This window comes from Misgurnus anguillicaudatus, chromosome 15 (assembly GCF_027580225.2).
Source record: "Misgurnus anguillicaudatus chromosome 15, ASM2758022v2, whole genome shotgun sequence".
Classification (NCBI taxonomy): domain Eukaryota; kingdom Metazoa; phylum Chordata; class Actinopteri; order Cypriniformes; family Cobitidae; genus Misgurnus; species Misgurnus anguillicaudatus.
The window spans coordinates 30,995,655-31,014,801 of record NC_073351.2 but is presented as its reverse complement, the minus strand read 5'-3'; the positions used below and the strand labels follow the sequence as shown (position 1 = coordinate 31,014,801).

Sequence of the window (19,147 nt, the reverse complement as noted above, 5' to 3'; positions counted from 1 at the left end):
ACTATCATTATACAAATATCAGAAAAAAATTTAAAAATTCTTAAAAAATGTTGGGTTATTTTCAACCCAGTGTTGGGTCAAAAAGGGATGAACCCAACATGTTGAGTTGTAATTTAAGCTGCTGGGTTGTTTCAGCCCAAAATGCTGGGTCAAATATAAAAATTGTATGGGTTAATTTAACCCATCCGTTGGGTTTGTCCTTTTTTGAACCAACGCTGGGTTGAAAATAACCCAGCATTTTCGATAGAGTGCACCTTTAATAAACAAACAGCAACACTGTGGTGACATCAAGCATATAGTATTTTATTCATAAGACCAAATCCATGACAAGGCAGTGAGATTTTTTTTGTTGTTTTTTTTACAAGTTGTCATTTTTAAAGATACAAGATACATAGTTTGTCATACTGAAGCTGTTTCTGTTATACACTGAAGGACTGAATTATGTTTAAGTCCAGAAGTTTGTTTGTATTTGTATTTCAGCTACCCAAGCTTAAGTTATCAATGTATTAGATGCTCCGCCTGAAGGTGTTAGGGGTTTCACAGCCAATTTGTCACTACAAATGGCTAAAGAGATTGCTAAAACATTTAAGATATTCATTTACCGCATGAACACAAAAAATGTAACAGTCATAACTAAAGGATACAGAGCTCCGAAATAACCCATTCGTATGTTCTCAGCAATGCGATTGCCGATTCGACCCGTTCGATTTTACCATATGGTGAAATGCAGATGATGGTGTTTTTGTGTGTGTGTCAATGAAGTTAAATTACACATCTGATTGACACAGCTGATCATGATCTGGCCACAAAGTGACAGCACATCCAACGAACAGATGTAAAGCGGATGAAGGAAAGATACAAATACTAATTCAAAGCTTTTGGTTGTGAGATTCTTATCATCAACATTATTAGTAGTATTTCTTTTAAATTTACATATTTATCTCAGTAACATACTCAACAGAAAGGACACAGCATGGCGATCCTGACTCTAGATTATTTACAGCCATCTAACCGAAAACAAGCCACATACATATTCGGTAAATGTCGCACTTTGTAAGAGTGTCACCACCGTCACCAATAAATAGGTCAATGTGGAAACAGATTGCAGGCGGCTGGACTTTCCAGTTGTGTGACATTTGCAGGGAGTGTCGTGCTTAAGCATCTGTATGTGCAAAAACACACACAATTGGATTAAAATGCTGACATCATGATAACTGGATGGTGCTTGCTTTATTAAGCACGCCACATAATGAGGTCAGGTGATGGGAATGTTGCATACTACAGTACTATTTGCAATGTTTATTGTTGCATACTGCAAGACTGCTTGTTGAGGGCCATCATCCTGCAGTTTCATTCTAATCCTCACTTTGACACAAATCCCTCTCATTATCAAGTAATATTAAAGATTAGCTTATTCAGATGGGTTTGATGGAGATTACAACCAAACTCTGCAGATTGGTGGCTCTATTGAAAAAGCGATTCACATACTATTTGAAAATAAAGTATTCAGCATGCAGTAAAGTTTATGCTAATATTCAATTCCAAATTTAGGCCCAATCCCATTTCTCTGTCTTACCCCTTACCGGGAATTGGGCTTTAGTCTTAAAAGGATAGTTCACTCAAAATGAAAATTCTGTCATCATTTACTCACCTTCATGTTGTTTCAAATCTGTATACTTTTTGATAAGACTGTACTTGAAGGGGTGTTCACAAGACTGACATGACATCCCCACAATCACGACACGACACGTGCCATGAACACGAAAGAGACCCTATGCACGTCCACGACAACTGCCATCAAGTGTCATTCGTTCAATTATGTAATTTTTAATGCAAAGATGACATTGTTTGAGATGTCTTTGTTATGACAACTTGACATTACCAAGACAACATAACTGACCACTTTTAACAGTGATACAAATATAATTTGTCATTATAATGTCATCAAGTGTTAATACTCTTTCATATAGTTTTAATAACAGCGTCATGAATATTTTTCTTGACCTCAACTACAGTGGTACAAATATAATTTGTCATTAAAATGACATGATGTGTTAATACTCTATCAAGTCGTTTTATAACAGCATCACAAATATTCTTCAGTTCATAATGTTTCATAAAGTTTCCTTTATGTATTTAACAAATAAAATCAATCATTTAATAACAATACTAATACTAATAATAATTAAAATTGATAAAATTATTTTTTATTGCATTTCGATTCACCTAAAATTAAATGAAAACAGTACAATAATGGGTTAAGCTGTGCAGCGTTGGGTCCATATCGCTGCAAAGTTAATTACATTAAATTAAATTGATTAAATAATTTATTCATTTTTAATTCTATGTCAGAAAATTTCAGAATCCTCTGTGTGAGGAAGAACAAGTTTTGTTGGTGAGTATAATCTTTTGACGTGTCTGTTGCATTTTGTTAAGGTATTTAAAAATATTTTACATAGTTTTAACACTTAATGACATTTAAATCACAGTTTAATGTCGTGTTAACCCATAAAGCTAAGTAGTTTCTTAAGTTTGATAATTATTCTGCTATGTCATGTTTATGACAGATTTATGACAAGCTATGATGTATTGGTTTAAGTCAAGTTGTCATCTCAAACAATGTCATCTTTGCATTAAAATAATATAATTGAACAAAATTACACTTAATGGCACTTGTCATAAACGTGCATAAAATCTCTTCCACGCTCATGACACATGTCATGTCACGATTATGAAGGTGTCATGTCAGCCCCACGAACACCCCTTCAAATAAAGTGCTACCGAATTTTTTTGTTGTTGTTCTACTGAACACACAGGAAGATATTTTGAGCAATGTTTGTAACCAAATCGTTTTTGAGCACCATTGACTTCCATAGTATTTTTCTTTCCTACTATGGAAGTCAATAGTGTTCTGTTTCCTGCTGTATTCAGCAAAACAAAAAATTATTCAGGTTTGTAACAACCTGAAGGTGAGCAAATAATGACAGAATTTTAAGCCCCTTCAATGAAAAAAATGATTCATTGAATTTAATCAACTTTTTTAAAGTAAGTGGTTGCCATAAATTTATTTAAGCTACATTTAAACAAAAGTTTTATATTTTATTTTACTTTACTAATCTTTTTTGTTTAGATGTAGCTTAAATAAATTGATTGCAACCACTTACCTTAAAAAATCTTTTTTTTTTCAGTGTTCACATCAAAAGCAATAATGAAAATGACAACTATAAGGGTACCAACCCAATATCGCAATGTTAGGAAGTGATGAATGATAAACATTAAGACTAAAACCCATTTGAATTTGAAAAGTGCATGCACATTTACAAACTGCATCATGCAGAATAAACATAATGTTACTTTTCAATGGTGTTAACGCTAATTTAGTTATCGTTATAGTTATCATTCTTGGTGTGAATGGACCTTTATCTCTGTTGTCAAGTCCTTAGGGTAGGTCACCCTACCAGACTGCCTAATTTGTCTTGAATCAACTTTCATAAGAAATGGCTTCACTGCTGATTTAGCATGTCATTATTTGATTTTAATACACTAAATTGACTTGTAATAGTCACTAAATGTATTTGGGTCCTATTCTTGATTGTCAGCATGTTGTCGCTGTTATAAGGTCCTGGATTGTATGTATCAGTTTGTTTTAGTCCTATTGGTATATACAGTAAGGCCAGCAGGGGGATCTGCTCTACACAGCATCAACAAACTCAGACAAGGCCAGGACAAGGACAAATCAGCCGGATGAAAAGGGATTTTCTGTAACCCCCAAATTTTAGAGAATGAACTGAACAGGCTTTTTCCAGTCAAATGGATCGATGCATTGGATCAGATAATGGTGAGGCTTTCATATTTGTAGAAAAAGTGTTTTTGAAAGATTGAATGGGACTATCCTGAGTGAATAGCTTTTCAATGTTTTAAAACAAATAAAGCATTACATAAAGAAAATGAAGCCTAGTTTTAAAACCACAATGACATGGCAATTCAGCATAATTTACCCTAGTCATCCTAACACAAATAAATATGAATCTCATTACCATAATGCAAAAAATAATGGCATTTAATAAGAACATATGATAATCGTTATTAAAGGAATATTCCATTTTCCTAAAAGAAAAATCCAGATAATCCACTCACCACCACGCAATCCAAAACGTTGATGTCTTTCTTTGTTCAGTCGAGAAGAAATTATGTTTTTTGAGGACAACATTGCAGGATTTTTCTCATTTTAATGGACTTTAATAGACACCAACAATTAACACTTAACTCAACACGTAACAGTTTTTTTCAACGGAGTTTCAAAGGACTATAAACGATCCCAAACGAGGCATAAGGGTCTTATCTAGCAAAACTATTGTCATTTTTGACAAGAAAAATAAAAAATATGCACTTTTAAACCACAACTTCTCGTCTAGATCCGGTCGTGATGCGCCAGCACGACCTCACGCAATACGTCATGACGTCAAGAGGTCACAGAGGACGAACCCGAAACTCCGCCCCAGTGTTTACAAGTGTTGAGGATGAGGAAGTTGTTGTATGTCAACTGATACTAATTAATGTCTTTGTGTCAGTTTATTGTTTACAATGGTCCGCAAATTTGTGTTTTATATATGTAACACGTGACCTCCCTACGTCACTACGCATTTAAGTTAGGTCGCGCTCGACCGGATCTAGACGAGAAGCCGCGCTCCAAAAGTGTACATCCGTTATCTTCCCTGTCAAAAATGACAATCGCTTCGCCAGACAAGACCCCCACGCCTCGTCTGGGATTGTTTATAGTACTTTGAAACTCCGTTGAAAAAAACTGTTACGTGTTGAGCCAAGTGTCAATTGTTGGTGTCTATCAAATCCATTAAAATGAGAAAAATCCTGCAATGTTCTCCCCAAAAAACACAACTTCTTCTCGACTGAACAAAGAAAGACATCAACATCCTGGATGACATGGTGGCGAGCAAACCACCTGGACCCCTCTTCCAAGAAAATTGAACATTCCTTTAAGAATAATGACGATTATATACTTAAAAGGTTTGTGGTGGGATATGCTCAGTTATAACAAAAAAATTGCAATTGCATGAATCCTAATGGTTTTTAAAAAGGCTTTTTCTTCTTTATGTAAACTTTTATTTTCTTTAGATTCGTTTGTGTAAATATAAATAAGTTTGTGACAGAATTGGTTTCATTCACACATACCAATAGATCCAGCCCATCACCTGCAATCTGTCCCACTATCTCATCCACAGACCGGTGACGTGGGATACTCACATATCCTAATGTGTAAAGAAGATCATCTGTATTCACCTACAATCCACTCTAATTATACATTATTTACACTGCGGTAAAATCAGAAACGTACAGTAAACATTCAACTACACTGGAACAGACAATCTGTAGACCCATCACCGATTCCAGGTCACGTCCTACTGCCTAATCCTTTAAGTACAAACCTAATACAGTAATGTATCAGATTCAGAATCTAACAAATACATATTTACAAACGATCCGCGTCTTCAGATTCAAACCCTTCATCACTATTCGCCTGTATAGACTTTATTGTATTCTTCAGTGTGTGCACGTGTGTGTTTATGAGCATAACCCTCAAAGCCATGCATTCAAACGTGTGAAGTCATATTACTATATAAAAAATGAAATGTAACCAATGTATACGCCCCGAACCATGTTCCTGTAATTATATAGTAGAAAAGTTAAATAAACAAGCAATCCGTCTCGATGAGGAGAATAAATTAAATGGATAAACGATGAAATAAATAGACAGACCACTAAGAGCCTATGTAGAGTATTCAGCTCAGTTCATGTTGAGAGAAGACAGAAACCGAGAAGGAGAATAAAGACACGAGGCCTATGTTACATCTGAAAAGGCTGGCAGGCGCCCCGTAGTGGCCGAGCCCGGGAACAGACGTCTGTCGTGAAGGACAGCAGTTGCCATGGTTACCCGTTTCCTCTACTCAAGGTAGATATCCTCGGTGGGACAGGCATATTCGAGGTGCTCCTGATAGTACTCCTGGAATGCCCGCCTAAAACATAAAAAAAGGGATTAAACACTGCAATATAAAAGGAATTGAGAATGAATTGAATTGGGAAATTGTTGTCTCTGTAACGGTTGGAATGTGGGTTGGGAAGGAAATAGGTTTGGTGATAAATATGTTATTATTGTCAACCAAATATTGTTTTCTGATTTTAATTCAATTCAATCCCAATTTATTTCTATAGCATTTAACAGATTTTTGCATCTACCGCGTCTAGTTTGCTGCTTGAACATTTTGGGGTGGTTTCCCGGACAGGGATTAGACTAGTCCTAGACTAAAATAAATGTAAGAGCTCTCCAAACTGAAAACAACTTGCACTGACATATCTTGAAATACATCAGTGCCCTTTGTTTTGCCTCAAAATGCACTCATTAGTAAGGCATGTTTGTTGAAACTAGTTGTATTTCCTAATTAAACTAAGGCCTAGTCCTGGTTTAAGCTAATCCCTGTCCGGGAAATCACCCTTTTGAGTTTACTCGCTTCATTCACGCTTAAAAGCCACACGTGAAATTCTAGTCATCGAGACATTCAAGGGGAAATTCGCGTCATGGGAGGAGCTTTTGCGACTCTGCTCGTTTTCTGTAATCACGTCACTAGAGTCAGCTCCTGATTGGTTAACGTGCCACTTTTTCCACAAAAGTTCAAATTTACTCATTTGCGCCGTGAGACCTCCAGATGTGCGTCAACGCGTCTTCACATTGACTTAACATTGAAATCACTCGCGCTTGATGCCTCTACCGCGGCTGGTGTAAACAGACATACATGTAATGCTCTATAGAGCATGTTTCGTCACTACGTTGTCTCAGATGATGACAGGTTTGTCCTGTGCCGGCTTCTGTAGCTTCTCTATGCATTTCGAAAGGGAGGGTGAGATGTGAACTCGTTTTTTGCAATTCACAATCTCGCCACTAGATATCGCTAAAATCTACACAGAGCACCATTAAGAGGATTTCGCATCTGAGCTTCCTATACACAAAATGGTCAAAAATTGGTCATTAGATGTCACTGGGGCGGTACTCTTTCAAAAAGGACACCTTTGCACCTAAAGAGTTCATGTTAGTACCTCAAAGAGTGCATATGGGCTCAAGCAAAAAAACTAAATAATGTATGTGTTAATAAAGCAATAAGCAGTGGATTGCCAGTGCATTTTATAACAGCCAAGGGGCGTTGTTAGGCACGACGCGAAGCAGAAAACCCCCTTAGCTGTTACAAAATGCACTGGTAACGCACTGCTTCGCGGGGGTTATTGCTTTTATAAAACGGTTACTTCATATGCATAGCAGGATTTCATAAAATAACACACAAATAAGTTGTAATTATATTAGTACAAATATTACTCTTCCGCCAAACAAAGTAGTTCCTCAGAATTAAGTGTGGCTGCAACAGAGCGCAGTTCACAACCAACACAGATGCAGCGAAGACACAATGAAAATATGATTTAAGGCTGTGGTGTTTATTTTCATAAATCAACATTCATCTAATTTATACATTAACATTTATATCGTGCAACTGTTGAAATGGATCAAATATGCTTGGAAGCATGCTTAACTCTTTCCCCGTCAGCGTTTATAAAAAGTTGCCACTCAGTTTTGGTTTAATGGCTTCCAGAAAAAATTATCTTTAAATAAACATAAAATGAAAGAACAGATCCGCTTCTAAACAAAAAGAATTTTTCATCCTACCTTCATTTGTTCTCTTATCACCTCTCAAATTTTCAGCTAAAGTGGAGATAATTCAATTTTTGTGGAGAACTTTTGATCAGATTCCAAGCCACGATCAGAACGTACACACAGTGTTTTTATTGTTGAGTGAATGCGTCAGTGTTTAAGTTGGGTAAGATTGCCATCTAGTGGATAATAGCGGAAATATCAATTTAAGATAGAAACAACTCAGAGAACGTTTTCTCTTTATTGATGAAATGACTCAACAATATTTATTGACATTTATCTGGATATCGCCAAAATTGTGCAAATGTAGAAAAATAAATAAATAATTAAAGACTGTGGTGTTTACTTTCATAAATCAGTACGTAGCAACATTGGCGCAGTGATACTTCTGTAATGCGGTCTGAACCGTGGGGTTACCGGGGTATTTTATCACGGCTTAGAACGTGTTTCAACCAATCAGAATTAAGAACCAGAACGGTCCGTTTTATAATAAGGTAATATTATATAATGTAACAGGGCTCTCCATCTCTTGCTGTGGTCTATAACTCACGGTTTTCTGTCTGAGAGATGTTTTAATTATTCAGACTGCAGTCGTATAATGAAGCAGAGAGCGTTCACTCTCATTTACATCCTTTTTCTTGTCATCTCTCATCTCATCTCTGTGACGTGTAATATTGACATCACTGTAAACATCACAAACACAACATCCCCACGGGACATCTCTCCTGTCTCCATGCTTTACTCTATAGATGCTGTTCTCTGTCTCTCATTGGTTTAATTTCGTGTGCAGGAGCATTTGATGTGTATTGAGGGCATTGAACTCACCCCACACACTCGGCTACATGTCTCATAGAGTCCTGAGAGACGAAGACGTGACATGCAAACCTGTTCAGCATTGGGTGCTTGGTGATGAAACCGAAATAACTACAGATAAACACAAAGGTACACGTTAGCACGGCTTATCAGAAAAACCTGTAACGTTTATGTGTATTTGTGCTTACCAGTTGTTTTTCGGATGGCATCCACAGAAAGAGATGTTCTTCATTTGGAAGAAGTGACTACATCTGTCAAACTAGGATGAGATAGGAGCACATAAATGATAGTAAAACTCATAAATCATAATCTAATAATAAGATTAGGAGCATCAAAGTTTGATTTCAATCTTTGGCATGACCTTACCTCTCCTGAAAAGTCATACTCATCGTCCAAACTCATGACCAGTTTGACTCCTTGCAGGCTTATTTCCAGCTCACAGATAGATGGAGGGTGAAGATGCACCGTCCTCTTCCTCGCCATTGCGATCTTCAAACACAAACACGTTAGTTCCTCTTTGCTTCGTATGTAAAAATGTCAGTTCAGTAAATAACATTTCATGTCGATTGTACCTTTTGCATGGCAGCACAAAGGATGCCGTTGCCTTGGTGATAAGGAACCTCAACTGAACCCAGGAATTGCACTCGGAAACTTTCCATCCAAGCAGGATTCCTCTTCATTGCTATGAAAACACACAGAAACAGACACTACTGATTCACCACACCTCCTACAAAGAAATCTGTTGTGAAGGCCATAGAAGAAAAACAAGAAAACGTGTGACGTATTGACCATTTCTATTATTTCTTATAGAAATCATATTACAGTCTATATAAAATCTTGTTCTTATGTAGATGCTGTCAATGGTGATTGAAGATTTTAGCTTGACATCACTGCCCACACACTCGCAGACAAAAGGTAAGTTGTCACTGTGATGGTATCTTTTAAAAAGGTCCTAATATGTACCTCTATGGTACCTTTAAAGTACCATAATGCACCTTTTAGGTACAAACGTGTACTTTTTGACCCCCCCCTAGAAAACTTTCTACCTTTCTTTTTGAGAGTGCAAAATAATTTAAGAAAAAAAATTCTTAGTATTTTTGTCTTGTTTTCAGTAAAAATATCTATAAATTCTTAAATTAAGATGCTTTTTTGATGAGCAAAACGACCCAAGAAAATAAGTCTAGTTTTTAGACCAAAAATATAAATTTTAATGCTTTTGTGCATAAAACAAGCAAAAAAAATCTGCCAATTGGGTAAGCAAAAAAATATTGAACATTTTTCTTAAACACCAAATTCAAGAAAAATTCAAGAAAAAACTGCTTACCCATTGGCAGATTTTTTTGCTTGTTTAAGCACAAAATAACTTAAATTTGATATTTTTGGTCTAAAAACTAGACTTATTTTCTTGGGTCATTTTGCTCATCAAGAAAAAGTATCTTAATTTAAGAATTTTTTTTACTGAACACAAGACAAAAATACTAAGATTTTTTTCTTGAAAATAATATTTTGTAGTGTACATTGTAAAAAATCTTTGCTGCCTTAAATTTTTTTGTTTAATCAACTCAGATTTATCAGTCATTTTAGCTTTTAAAATACATCTTTAGCTATTATTTATATTGACTAGTGATTAGTTGGTGTAACTTTTAAAATATAGCTAAAATAAGTCAACCTTACCTTATAAGTTGGAGCAACTCATCTCTTGTCCAAAAAAATAATAGTAAATTGAAATTACTTGTATATCTGAGTTCATTCAACAAAAAAATTTAAGGCAGCAAATATTTTGAAAAATTTAAATATTTTTTATTCTGTCTTAATTTTCTTGTCCTCGTTTAAAACCTATCTGATGAACTCAAAAAAAGATATTTCAATAAACGATGGTAAGCACACAGATGATTATAACCATTAACTTTCATAGTAGGAAAAAAAATAAACAAAGTTGACATAGCCTGGAATCCCAAGGTCAACATATGCAGAGATCAAATCTATAAATCCATAAATTAAAGAACTATAAATCAACTGGATAAAAGTGAGGGCCAATTAAAAAATATATGCAAAATAACCAGAAGAAGTACATTTCTAAATTTAAAAATATTAAAAATATTATTTAAGTGATAAATGATGAAGAATATCTTTTTTTAAATGGTGGTAAGTGCACAGTTGACGGTAGCCATTGAATTCAATCGTATTTGTTTTTCCTACTATGGAAGTCAATGGTTACCATCAGCTGTGTGCTTACCATCATTTATCAAAATATCTTCTTTTGTGTTCATCAGAAAAAAAGAAATTCACACAGGTTCAGAACATGAGAATAGGAAAATAATGGCAGAGTTTTCATTTTTGCGTGGACTATCCCTTTAATTTTATAGCTTCAAATTCTTATAATGCATTTAAACTATTATCTTTTGTTTCTATATTTATTTATTATTTTATTTATGTTTCCATTTTATCCTGAGATTGAGTTAATACATGAAACAACTAAAAACTGAGTACAGAATTACAACTTCACAAACATAAAAGATTTCTTAAAATTAATTATCTTACTTATTAGATCTTTCGGTTGACCAACGACCTCATGGGCGTAATACGCTGGGAAAATCCCTCTAGCTCCAGTGCGCATGTTGTACCCACGGTACCAGTAATCGTCCTCTTCTTCCTCAACAAAAAGTGGATCGTCAACATCCAGCTCCAGCTCATCTGCATGGCGTGGGATGAACCTGTGGTGTAGGCGTTTGTATTATTTGCATCAGACTTTCTACGCAGTCAATTGTAGATGCTTCAAAATAGACTAAACACAGAACTGATAATATTGGGTTAAGTGTGAGCCAACCAAATGTTTTTGATGGTTTGAGATTATTTAAACATACCGTCAGTAATTTTAGCAAGGACTTTTTAGGTTACTGGTGTCCACGGTATTACTCACCTAAAGACCGCTCTGTGAGTCTGATCTCTTTCCTCTCCGTTTATAGTACATGAGAAAAGCCCAAAGGATTCTGTGCCTGAAACAAAGGTAGCATGTACAGTATGTATTAGGTGGAGGTGAATTATGGTTGCCCATACTCAAGAAGTCACCTCAGCATATAACCCATCCCAGTGAGAAGTGAACACACGCACACCCCGAGCAGTGGGAGAAATTAGTGTAAGGTGCCTTGCTCAAGGGCACTTCAGTCGCAACCTGGTGACTCCAAATGGAGACCTTCGAGTTTTAAGGCAGACTTTCTAAACATTTGGCCACGACTGCCCCAAAACTGTACCAAAACTGTGCTGGCACTCTCAAGTATAAGGTGTACTAAAACACGGCACGCCAAGCAAAAAAAAACTTGCAATGCAAGGTCAACATATTATGCACAGATAAATTGTATATTATAAAAGAACTCTAAATCAACTGGATAAAAGTGAGGGACAAAAAAAGCAAAATAACCACATACAAGGGTAGACGCACATATCTAAATTGTCTGATTGCAGTTGCTGTTTGATAAAATCTCTGCCAATTTTTTTAATATAAAATTATTATGAAGAATATTTATATTTTTCACCGTTGATATAGTGGATAGTGGTATGAAGTGAACCAGTGTCGCATGAAAAAAATTAAACCAGGCCAAATCTGGTATGGTCATTGTTTGTTGCTGGTTTGGCCATTGGGTAGAACATTGAACCGTGTTTAAGTGTGAGTCACAATGTAAAATCAAACTCTTCTAATGTCATCTCATTAGGATTATTAAACATCCTTTCTCATTTAGTGAGGCACCCTCCTAAACGATGTAAAATGATCATCTAAATCTCTTAAGCTGTACTAAAAAGCCTGAAATAGTTGGATGAATGGAAGTGAATTTAATTCTGTGCAAAAAGCTTTTACATCTTATTTAGGTAGCCTAATACACATTTTTCACGTTATTGTCCCTTTGGTGCATTAAAATTTTGTATTATTATTACTATAAATTTATCTAATCAGCCTTAAAACAATTTGCTTTTAAACTAAATTTTGCTTGTTTTAAAGACATTAAAGGGACACTCCGCTTTTTTCAAAATAGAGCCATTTTCCAACTTCCGTAGAGTTACACCAAACCAAAACTAAAGGAGTCGCAATAATATTATGCAGCAGCAAAAAAATATCCCCCTAGTATCTTTCAATAGCAGGGGACTATTTTCGGGCACTACGTAATATCATTGCGCCTCCTGCAACCATTTTACTACAGAATAGTCAAGTTTTAAATAGGAAAAATATCGAAACTCTTGTTATTTTTTAGCGTAATGCTAATGGTCTAATCAGATTCAATTGATTATGCTAAGCTATGCTAAAACTGGTACCGCCAGACCCGGAGATTGGCTGAATGGATTCCAAAATGGTAAAAATCAAATGTTTAACCCTAAGGGAGCTGGAAAATAAGCATACACTGCAAGGAATGACTTTCTTGCTTGGTGTTTTTGTCTTGTTTTCAGTGGAAATGTCTGGAAATTCTTGGATTAAGATGCTTTTTCTTGATGGGCAAAGTGACCTAGGTAAATGAGTCTAGTTTTAATACAAATAATATACAATTTAAGTGAAATTGTCCTTAAAACAAGCAAAATTATCTGCCAATGGGCTGAGAAAAAAAATCGTGAAATAAGATTTCTTTTTTCTTAAACACTTAATTCAAGTAAAATTTTCTCACCCCATTGGCAGTTATTTTTGCTTGTTTTAAACACAAATTCACTTAAATTGTATATTTTTTGTCTAAAAACTAGTATTATTTTCTTAGGTCATTTTGCTCATCAAGAAAATACATCTTGATTTAAGAAGTTTTTGATATTTCTACTGAAAACAAGAAAAAAATACTAAGTAAGAAAGTAGTTTTTTGCAGTGTATTGTATATATATATAAGTGGAGTGTCCCTTTAATCAATATAATTAATTTCGTCTTGTTTTCAGTAAAAATATCGAAATATTCTTAAATTAAGATGCTTTTTCTTGATGAGCAAAACGACCCAAGAAAATGAGTCTAGTTTTTACACCAAAAATATCAAATTTAAGTGATTTTTTGCATAAAACAAGCAAAAAAAATTGTTCTTGAATTTAGTGTTTAAAGGAACACGCCCACAATTTGGGGCGAAAATCCCCCTGGTGAGGAGCAGAGAGCTCAGTCAGAGTTGTGCAAATCACTCCGCCCAAGTAGCAGTGCGGCGCCTTCTGAGAATAAAGTTCCCAGTATGTATGCTGTTAAAAGATAGCTGTGTCTCATATGACCTTGTTATTTGTACACGCTGTGACTTGACAAATTACAACACCTAAATAGGAAAATGTTCGCATTATTTTGTCACTTATTTGGAGCAGTATGCTAGCTGGAGCCATTTACTTCCAGTCTTTGTGCTAAGCTAAGCTAACAGGGGCTGTGTCAGACAGAGTTACAGCACACACGGAGATGAAAAAGATATGTATGGACTTATCTAACTCTGGGGGATACCTTGAATAAGTTAAAAATGTGGGCGTGTTCCTTTAAGAAAAATTTTCAAGATTTTTTGCTTACCCATTGGCGGATTATGCTTTTTTATGCACAAAATCACTTAACTTTGATATTTTTGGTCTGAAAACTAGACTTGATTTCTTGGGTCGTTTTGCTCATCAAGAAAAATCTTAATTTAAGGATTCTTAGATATTTTTACTGAAAACAAGACAAAAATAATAAGATTTTTTTTCTTGAAAATCATTTTTGCAGTGTATAAATGCACTATGTTATTTAAAGTAATGCTTTTGAAAATTATACAAATAGTCAACAAAATACAGAAAAAATGAAAAAGAGAAATATCCAGATAAAAAACATTAGAATGCAAAAAAGAACAGACACAAAGTAAAGGGTGATCAAAAAGGAAAATGACAGAGGAAAAGACAGGCAGAAGTGAGGGGGGGGAAAGAAAAAAAAATTAAAGTTAACTTAACATGACAACCACCATGAGGACAGACAGAGAAAATAAAAATATGCACTTTGAACAGTTTTTATGTTTTTTTCCAGTTTTATATTCATATAGCAATTCATATCATAATAATAAAAAATGAGTTGTGTTTGTGGGGTCATGTTCTCAGGGGCCTAAGCCCTGGCAATGCCCTGTGTGTATGTGCTGCTTACTTACTGGAGGACCTCGATGTGCCGTTGACAAACACATTAAGAAACTTCTTGGAGAAAGGCATGTCTGCCTCAGGTGAGGAGTCTTCTTCAGAGGAGCTTAACAGCAGATTGGGTCTCATGCCTCCTACCATATGGCCCCGCTCATATACATCTTCATCTTCCTCCACCTGATCTTCATCACATATTGTTGAAAGTCCATCGCTGTCATCACTCAGTACAGAAGTGCAGCGTTTCAGACTCACCAACTCGAGCGTTGTGTTTTCATCTACCACTAGTGTGTACTTCATCGAGTCGTACGCCAGCGAGTCATCGACCGGCCGCCCGTTCACAAGATCAGAAGTCGTGTTCCTCAACTCTCGCACACTCTCATCGATAGGTGGTGAGCTATCCAAATAAGTCTCATTTCCGTATGGTGAGGGTACCTTCTCAAGATCCTCCAGGAATGGAGAGGTATCCGGTTCATCTTCATCATTATCTGTCGAGTATGTGAGACTGAAACAGTGATTGGTCTGTACTGCTGAGAGATCCAAGGTAAGGCTGTTTTTGACTTCTGTAATTCGCTGCAAACTGATCTGGTCGACCCCTGTTTCCCGACCCTCATCCTTGTCGCTTATTATACTCTCGCTCAAACTGGGAGAGTCCAGCTCCTTCATTCTCTCCATCATCAGGTCATTATTTGGCTCCTCCTCTTCTTCATCATCATCTTTCTGTTTGTTTTTCAAAGAGTTCTGGCATGTGAAATCCACCGATTCATAGTTCTTTAATCTTGTATCGTATCTTTCCATTGGGGTAATGGTGTCATATGTGGGGTTGCTCATGTACAGACAAGACTCAGTCCTCTTAGCATCCTTCTGTCCTTTTTCAGACATACCGCTGGCTTCCTTCTCTTTCTCTTCTTCCAGCTTCACCTCTGACATTTCACAGGTTACATCCTGGGACTTTTCTTCACCATCATGCTTTGGCAAACAGCTGTCATCAGTTTCATTAAAAGCATCCGTTTCCAGGTCAGACGAAGGTGAGATGGTGTCAGAGATGGACGTTGAGTGTTTGAAGCACTCTTCTGGGCAGCTGATTGGGTACGAGCCTTCTGAGATCATCCTGTTGACCAGATTGCTGAGAAGCCAAGGAGAGTCTGAGTTTTCGCTTAGCTCATCCTCAGACTCCGACTCTGAATCTCCCTCGCTGTTGCCATCGTAGTCATCCACAGAGGGCATGAGCCTAGGGCCAACGGGCAAATAGAAAGAGCGTTTGAAGCTTTCAAGGCTGTGATCAGGCTCAATCTTCAGCAACAACTGCTGAGAGTTGCCATCCTCACAAGGGACAGAAGGGGGAAGAGTCTCATCTGGATCAGCTTGGTGCTCATAACCCTGTTCATCATCTACGTTCTGCAGACCCATTAGTGCCTGGCCATCGTCCAGTTGCAACATGTCCGGGCTTGGAACGAGAGCAGGTAGAGGGTCTTGTTTAATTGGTTCAGGTTGGCCCAGAAGAAGAGATGTCTTCAGACCCACAATACCACTGTCCTGCTCTACGTCCAGTTCCTGGTCCAGTTCTGGATCCGAAGTTGGAGAGCTGGCTTCTTCAATAGAGTTGGTGAGGTGCGAGGAGCGTCCACTGCTGGAATCACTGGTCAGGTCCAGCTCTGTCTCTGAGATGGAGGAAATCATGTTACTAACAAGTGGACCACCACATGCAAATGCTGCCTCAAGTTCCCCTTCAATATCAGAGTCTGATCCAGGCGAGCTAAGGTCATCGCTGTGGCGATCTGACTCTGTGTAGCGCTTGGCGTTCATATCTGCGATACCAGGATCGGAGGAAGGAGAAGTGGAGTCATTTGCAGCTGCATCAGGTTGACCCAGAAGCACGTGTCGTGGTTCGTCCACAGCTTCAAGCACGTCTGATCGACTGGACGATACGTAGCTACAGACTGAAATCGACTCACTGGGTTCAATGCATGGAAACTCGATGTACGAACAGCCATCAGTTTCCTTGCAGGCTTGATCGTAGATCTCCTTGCTCATAAAGTCAATATCGAACTCTTTATCAAGCTCTTCATCCGATAGCGGAGTCTCAGCATCATTGCCAAGAGGTGCCGTTGAGGATAAACACCTACTTGTGCCATCGTTTTCCAAGTCTGGGTCATCGGCGGTCTCTGTGGTGACGGTGTAAGTGTCGTTTGATGGTCGAGAGCGGCAGGGTTGACGTCTGGCGTGACCATTGAGATCGTGGTCCACTTCGGTGTCAGAGCATTGAGAGGTGCAGTCATCCACAGAGGTGACAAGCTCACTAAGAGTGGATTCCTCACCCTCAGGTTTGACCACAGGCACCTCAGAGCTACCAGATGAGTTATGTTGACCAAAGGAACCTGATTAGAGACAGAAAGAAGAAGATAGGGGGACATATTAGAAACGCTGAACAGGATAAAAAATATATGAGACGTAAGACATTCAATGAAAGTCACAAAGACTTGAGAGAACTGTGAGAACAGGAGACAGTAGAAAACACTTAGGACGTCACGGTCACAACTTGCTCATGGATGTTTCATGGATTTTGATTGGCCACTAACAACAGCGTCTGTCTTTTTACCATATTCAGGCCGTTCTCGTCTGTTGCCCTCACAGTCATAGAGCAGGGGCCTGCCAGGTGACTGATGGTTTCCTGATGGGTTTGAGGGTGTACCTTTGGGAGAGCTGGTGATGCCAGGTGCCGCTGGGCATGTGGAAGTCACATGGGAGCCATCGTCAAGGCAAGAGTGGTTAGGAGACAAACATCCTGAAATACAGAGTAAAACCCTTGACAGTGAAATGCAGGTATTGCATTTAAAATATCTTGTACGTGACATATGAGTGATGAAGCAAAAGAGGCGGTTGACAATAATTACCCTGTGAAGTCGAGTTTCGAAGAGAATCCTGCCAGCTCGACTTTTGAGGGGAGACGTTACTGTTATTGTTCAGAGAATCCTGAAATCAAATCAAATAGAAGACATTTTAATTACTGAAATTAGTTTAAAATGTGTTGTAGATGAAGGATGTGTTTGATTTATATACCTGCGAAACCGCTGCAGTCAGGTTTAGAGTGGTTGGGCGGCTCTTAAGGGTGCCAAGAGTAGGGGAGGGAGGAGGAGATGGAGATGGTGAGGGAGGGGCATCAGGATCTGCTTCTTCTTCATCATCGTCATCATCGTCATCTTCATCATCGATCATCTCAAACTCTTGGAAGTCATCTTGGAATGAGCACACTGGGTGGTGGAAATCATTCTTTTCCAAAATAAGACAGTCCTTGAAAAAAGAACGAAAGAAAAAGTAAAATCATGGCTCATTTTTTAATCAATTGCATCTATTTGCAGATGTCAAGTGTGACAAGTTAAATGATAAAAATCTGGTAGCTGTGATTTATATAGAAAAGTTGTAAATCACAAGTCAATAATGCACCATAAAAACTGGATAGACAAGATTAATTAAATTCACCAAAATCAGATATCAACAGTTATCTGTCAAACTGTATGTTTATGTCTACATAATTCAAAAATGAATCCTATTTCTGTGTATGTAGAGAGGAATGAGGTTCACTGTTCATTAGTTTGGTCATATGTTCACCACAGACTGGATGTACTCTTGACTGTAAGCAAGAGTATTGTTCTGTACTTAGATGTTGGCAGAAAATAAGCATCATACACATAATAATTTTGTAAAACAAGCCAAGAAATTGTACAGTACTAAACAAAAAAGAAAAAAGAGGTGCACCAATATATCCGCCAATGATGTTTGCTATGCTTCTCAATGAATTATGGTGAAATGCCGCTACATCCAAAATCCAGGGGGCGCTCTCGTGCAGAAACTCAATATGCGCTACAGACGAAGAACCGTACAAACGCAGCTATGAGTATTGCTGTTTCTCAATGTGCGTTCTTCAGCGATCTTGCGTCCTTGTGTTCTCGCTCTAGGTCATCATTAACCGTCGAAGTTCAATTCCAATTCTCACGAACACAAGTACAGAGGACGCATGAAAATACTCAGATGTGTTCTTGATATCGAGGATTCATCGAGTACAGACTTGCGTGCTGAAATTGCTTTGCCCCCCAGAAGTCATTGCAGCAAAACAATGGTGGAGGTCAGGTGACCAACAGGAAGATCGCACACTTTCTGTGTTCTCGTGACCTTATGAGTTTGGTCCTCCAAGGTCCCCTGGCAAGACCGATCTCTACGAGAACGCAAGCCGTTCTTTGCATTTTTGGAATTAAGAAACAGCCTTTGACAAGCAGCTCCAGGAAATGGTTTAAGGATATATTTATATTGTTATATTGTACTTCAAACCTTTTCAGGTATTTTCATGATAATATAGAATATGAATAATGATTATGTTTGACGAGTGTTGCTTTTTCAAACGCATTTTATAAACGACTCAAACTAACAGTGATTTAGTGATTTAATCGATAAAAAGCTGTGAATATTATCGGCTGTACGATTCAGAATTATCAGCCACGTATTATTAGTGAATATCGGCATTTAAAGGAATAGTCTACTCAT

The 19,147-nt window shown here is 37.4% G+C and overlaps 1 protein-coding gene and 1 long non-coding RNA gene across 4 annotated transcripts in view; both read right to left on the bottom strand.

Moving 5' to 3' along the window:
- Positions 1-282: 282 nt before the first annotated feature.
- Positions 283-2,987, bottom strand: LOC141349742 (uncharacterized). The gene is made up of 2 exons (XR_012357750.1): positions 2,227-2,987; positions 283-2,169 (listed from the first exon to the last, which is right to left on the bottom strand). It is a non-coding gene; the product is annotated as an uncharacterized lncRNA (long non-coding RNA).
- A 1,970-nt stretch (positions 2,988-4,957) lies between these two features.
- The window catches only part of mapk8ip2 (mitogen-activated protein kinase 8 interacting protein 2), a 49,032-nt gene continuing 34,842 nt past the window's right edge, over positions 4,958-19,147 (bottom strand). For 2 of the 3 annotated variants that reach the window (XM_055174484.2, XM_055174485.2), the window contains 11 exons: positions 17,669-17,899; positions 17,503-17,581; positions 17,208-17,393; positions 14,626-16,986; positions 11,445-11,520; positions 11,066-11,238; positions 9,097-9,206; positions 8,891-9,013; positions 8,713-8,783; positions 8,537-8,635; positions 4,958-6,032 (listed from right to left, as the gene is read on the bottom strand). In XM_055174484.2, coding sequence (XP_055030459.2) covers positions 5,960-6,032; positions 8,537-8,635; positions 8,713-8,783; positions 8,891-9,013; positions 9,097-9,206; positions 11,066-11,238; positions 11,445-11,520; positions 14,626-16,986; positions 17,208-17,393; positions 17,503-17,581; positions 17,669-17,899 — 3,582 coding nt within the window. In that variant the 3' untranslated portion in view covers positions 4,958-5,959. The remainder of the gene's footprint in view (positions 6,033-8,536; positions 8,636-8,712; positions 8,784-8,890; positions 9,014-9,096; positions 9,207-11,065; positions 11,239-11,444; positions 11,521-14,625; positions 16,987-17,207; positions 17,394-17,502; positions 17,582-17,668; positions 17,900-19,147) is intronic. The other variant, XM_055174486.2, reaches the window with a different exon arrangement.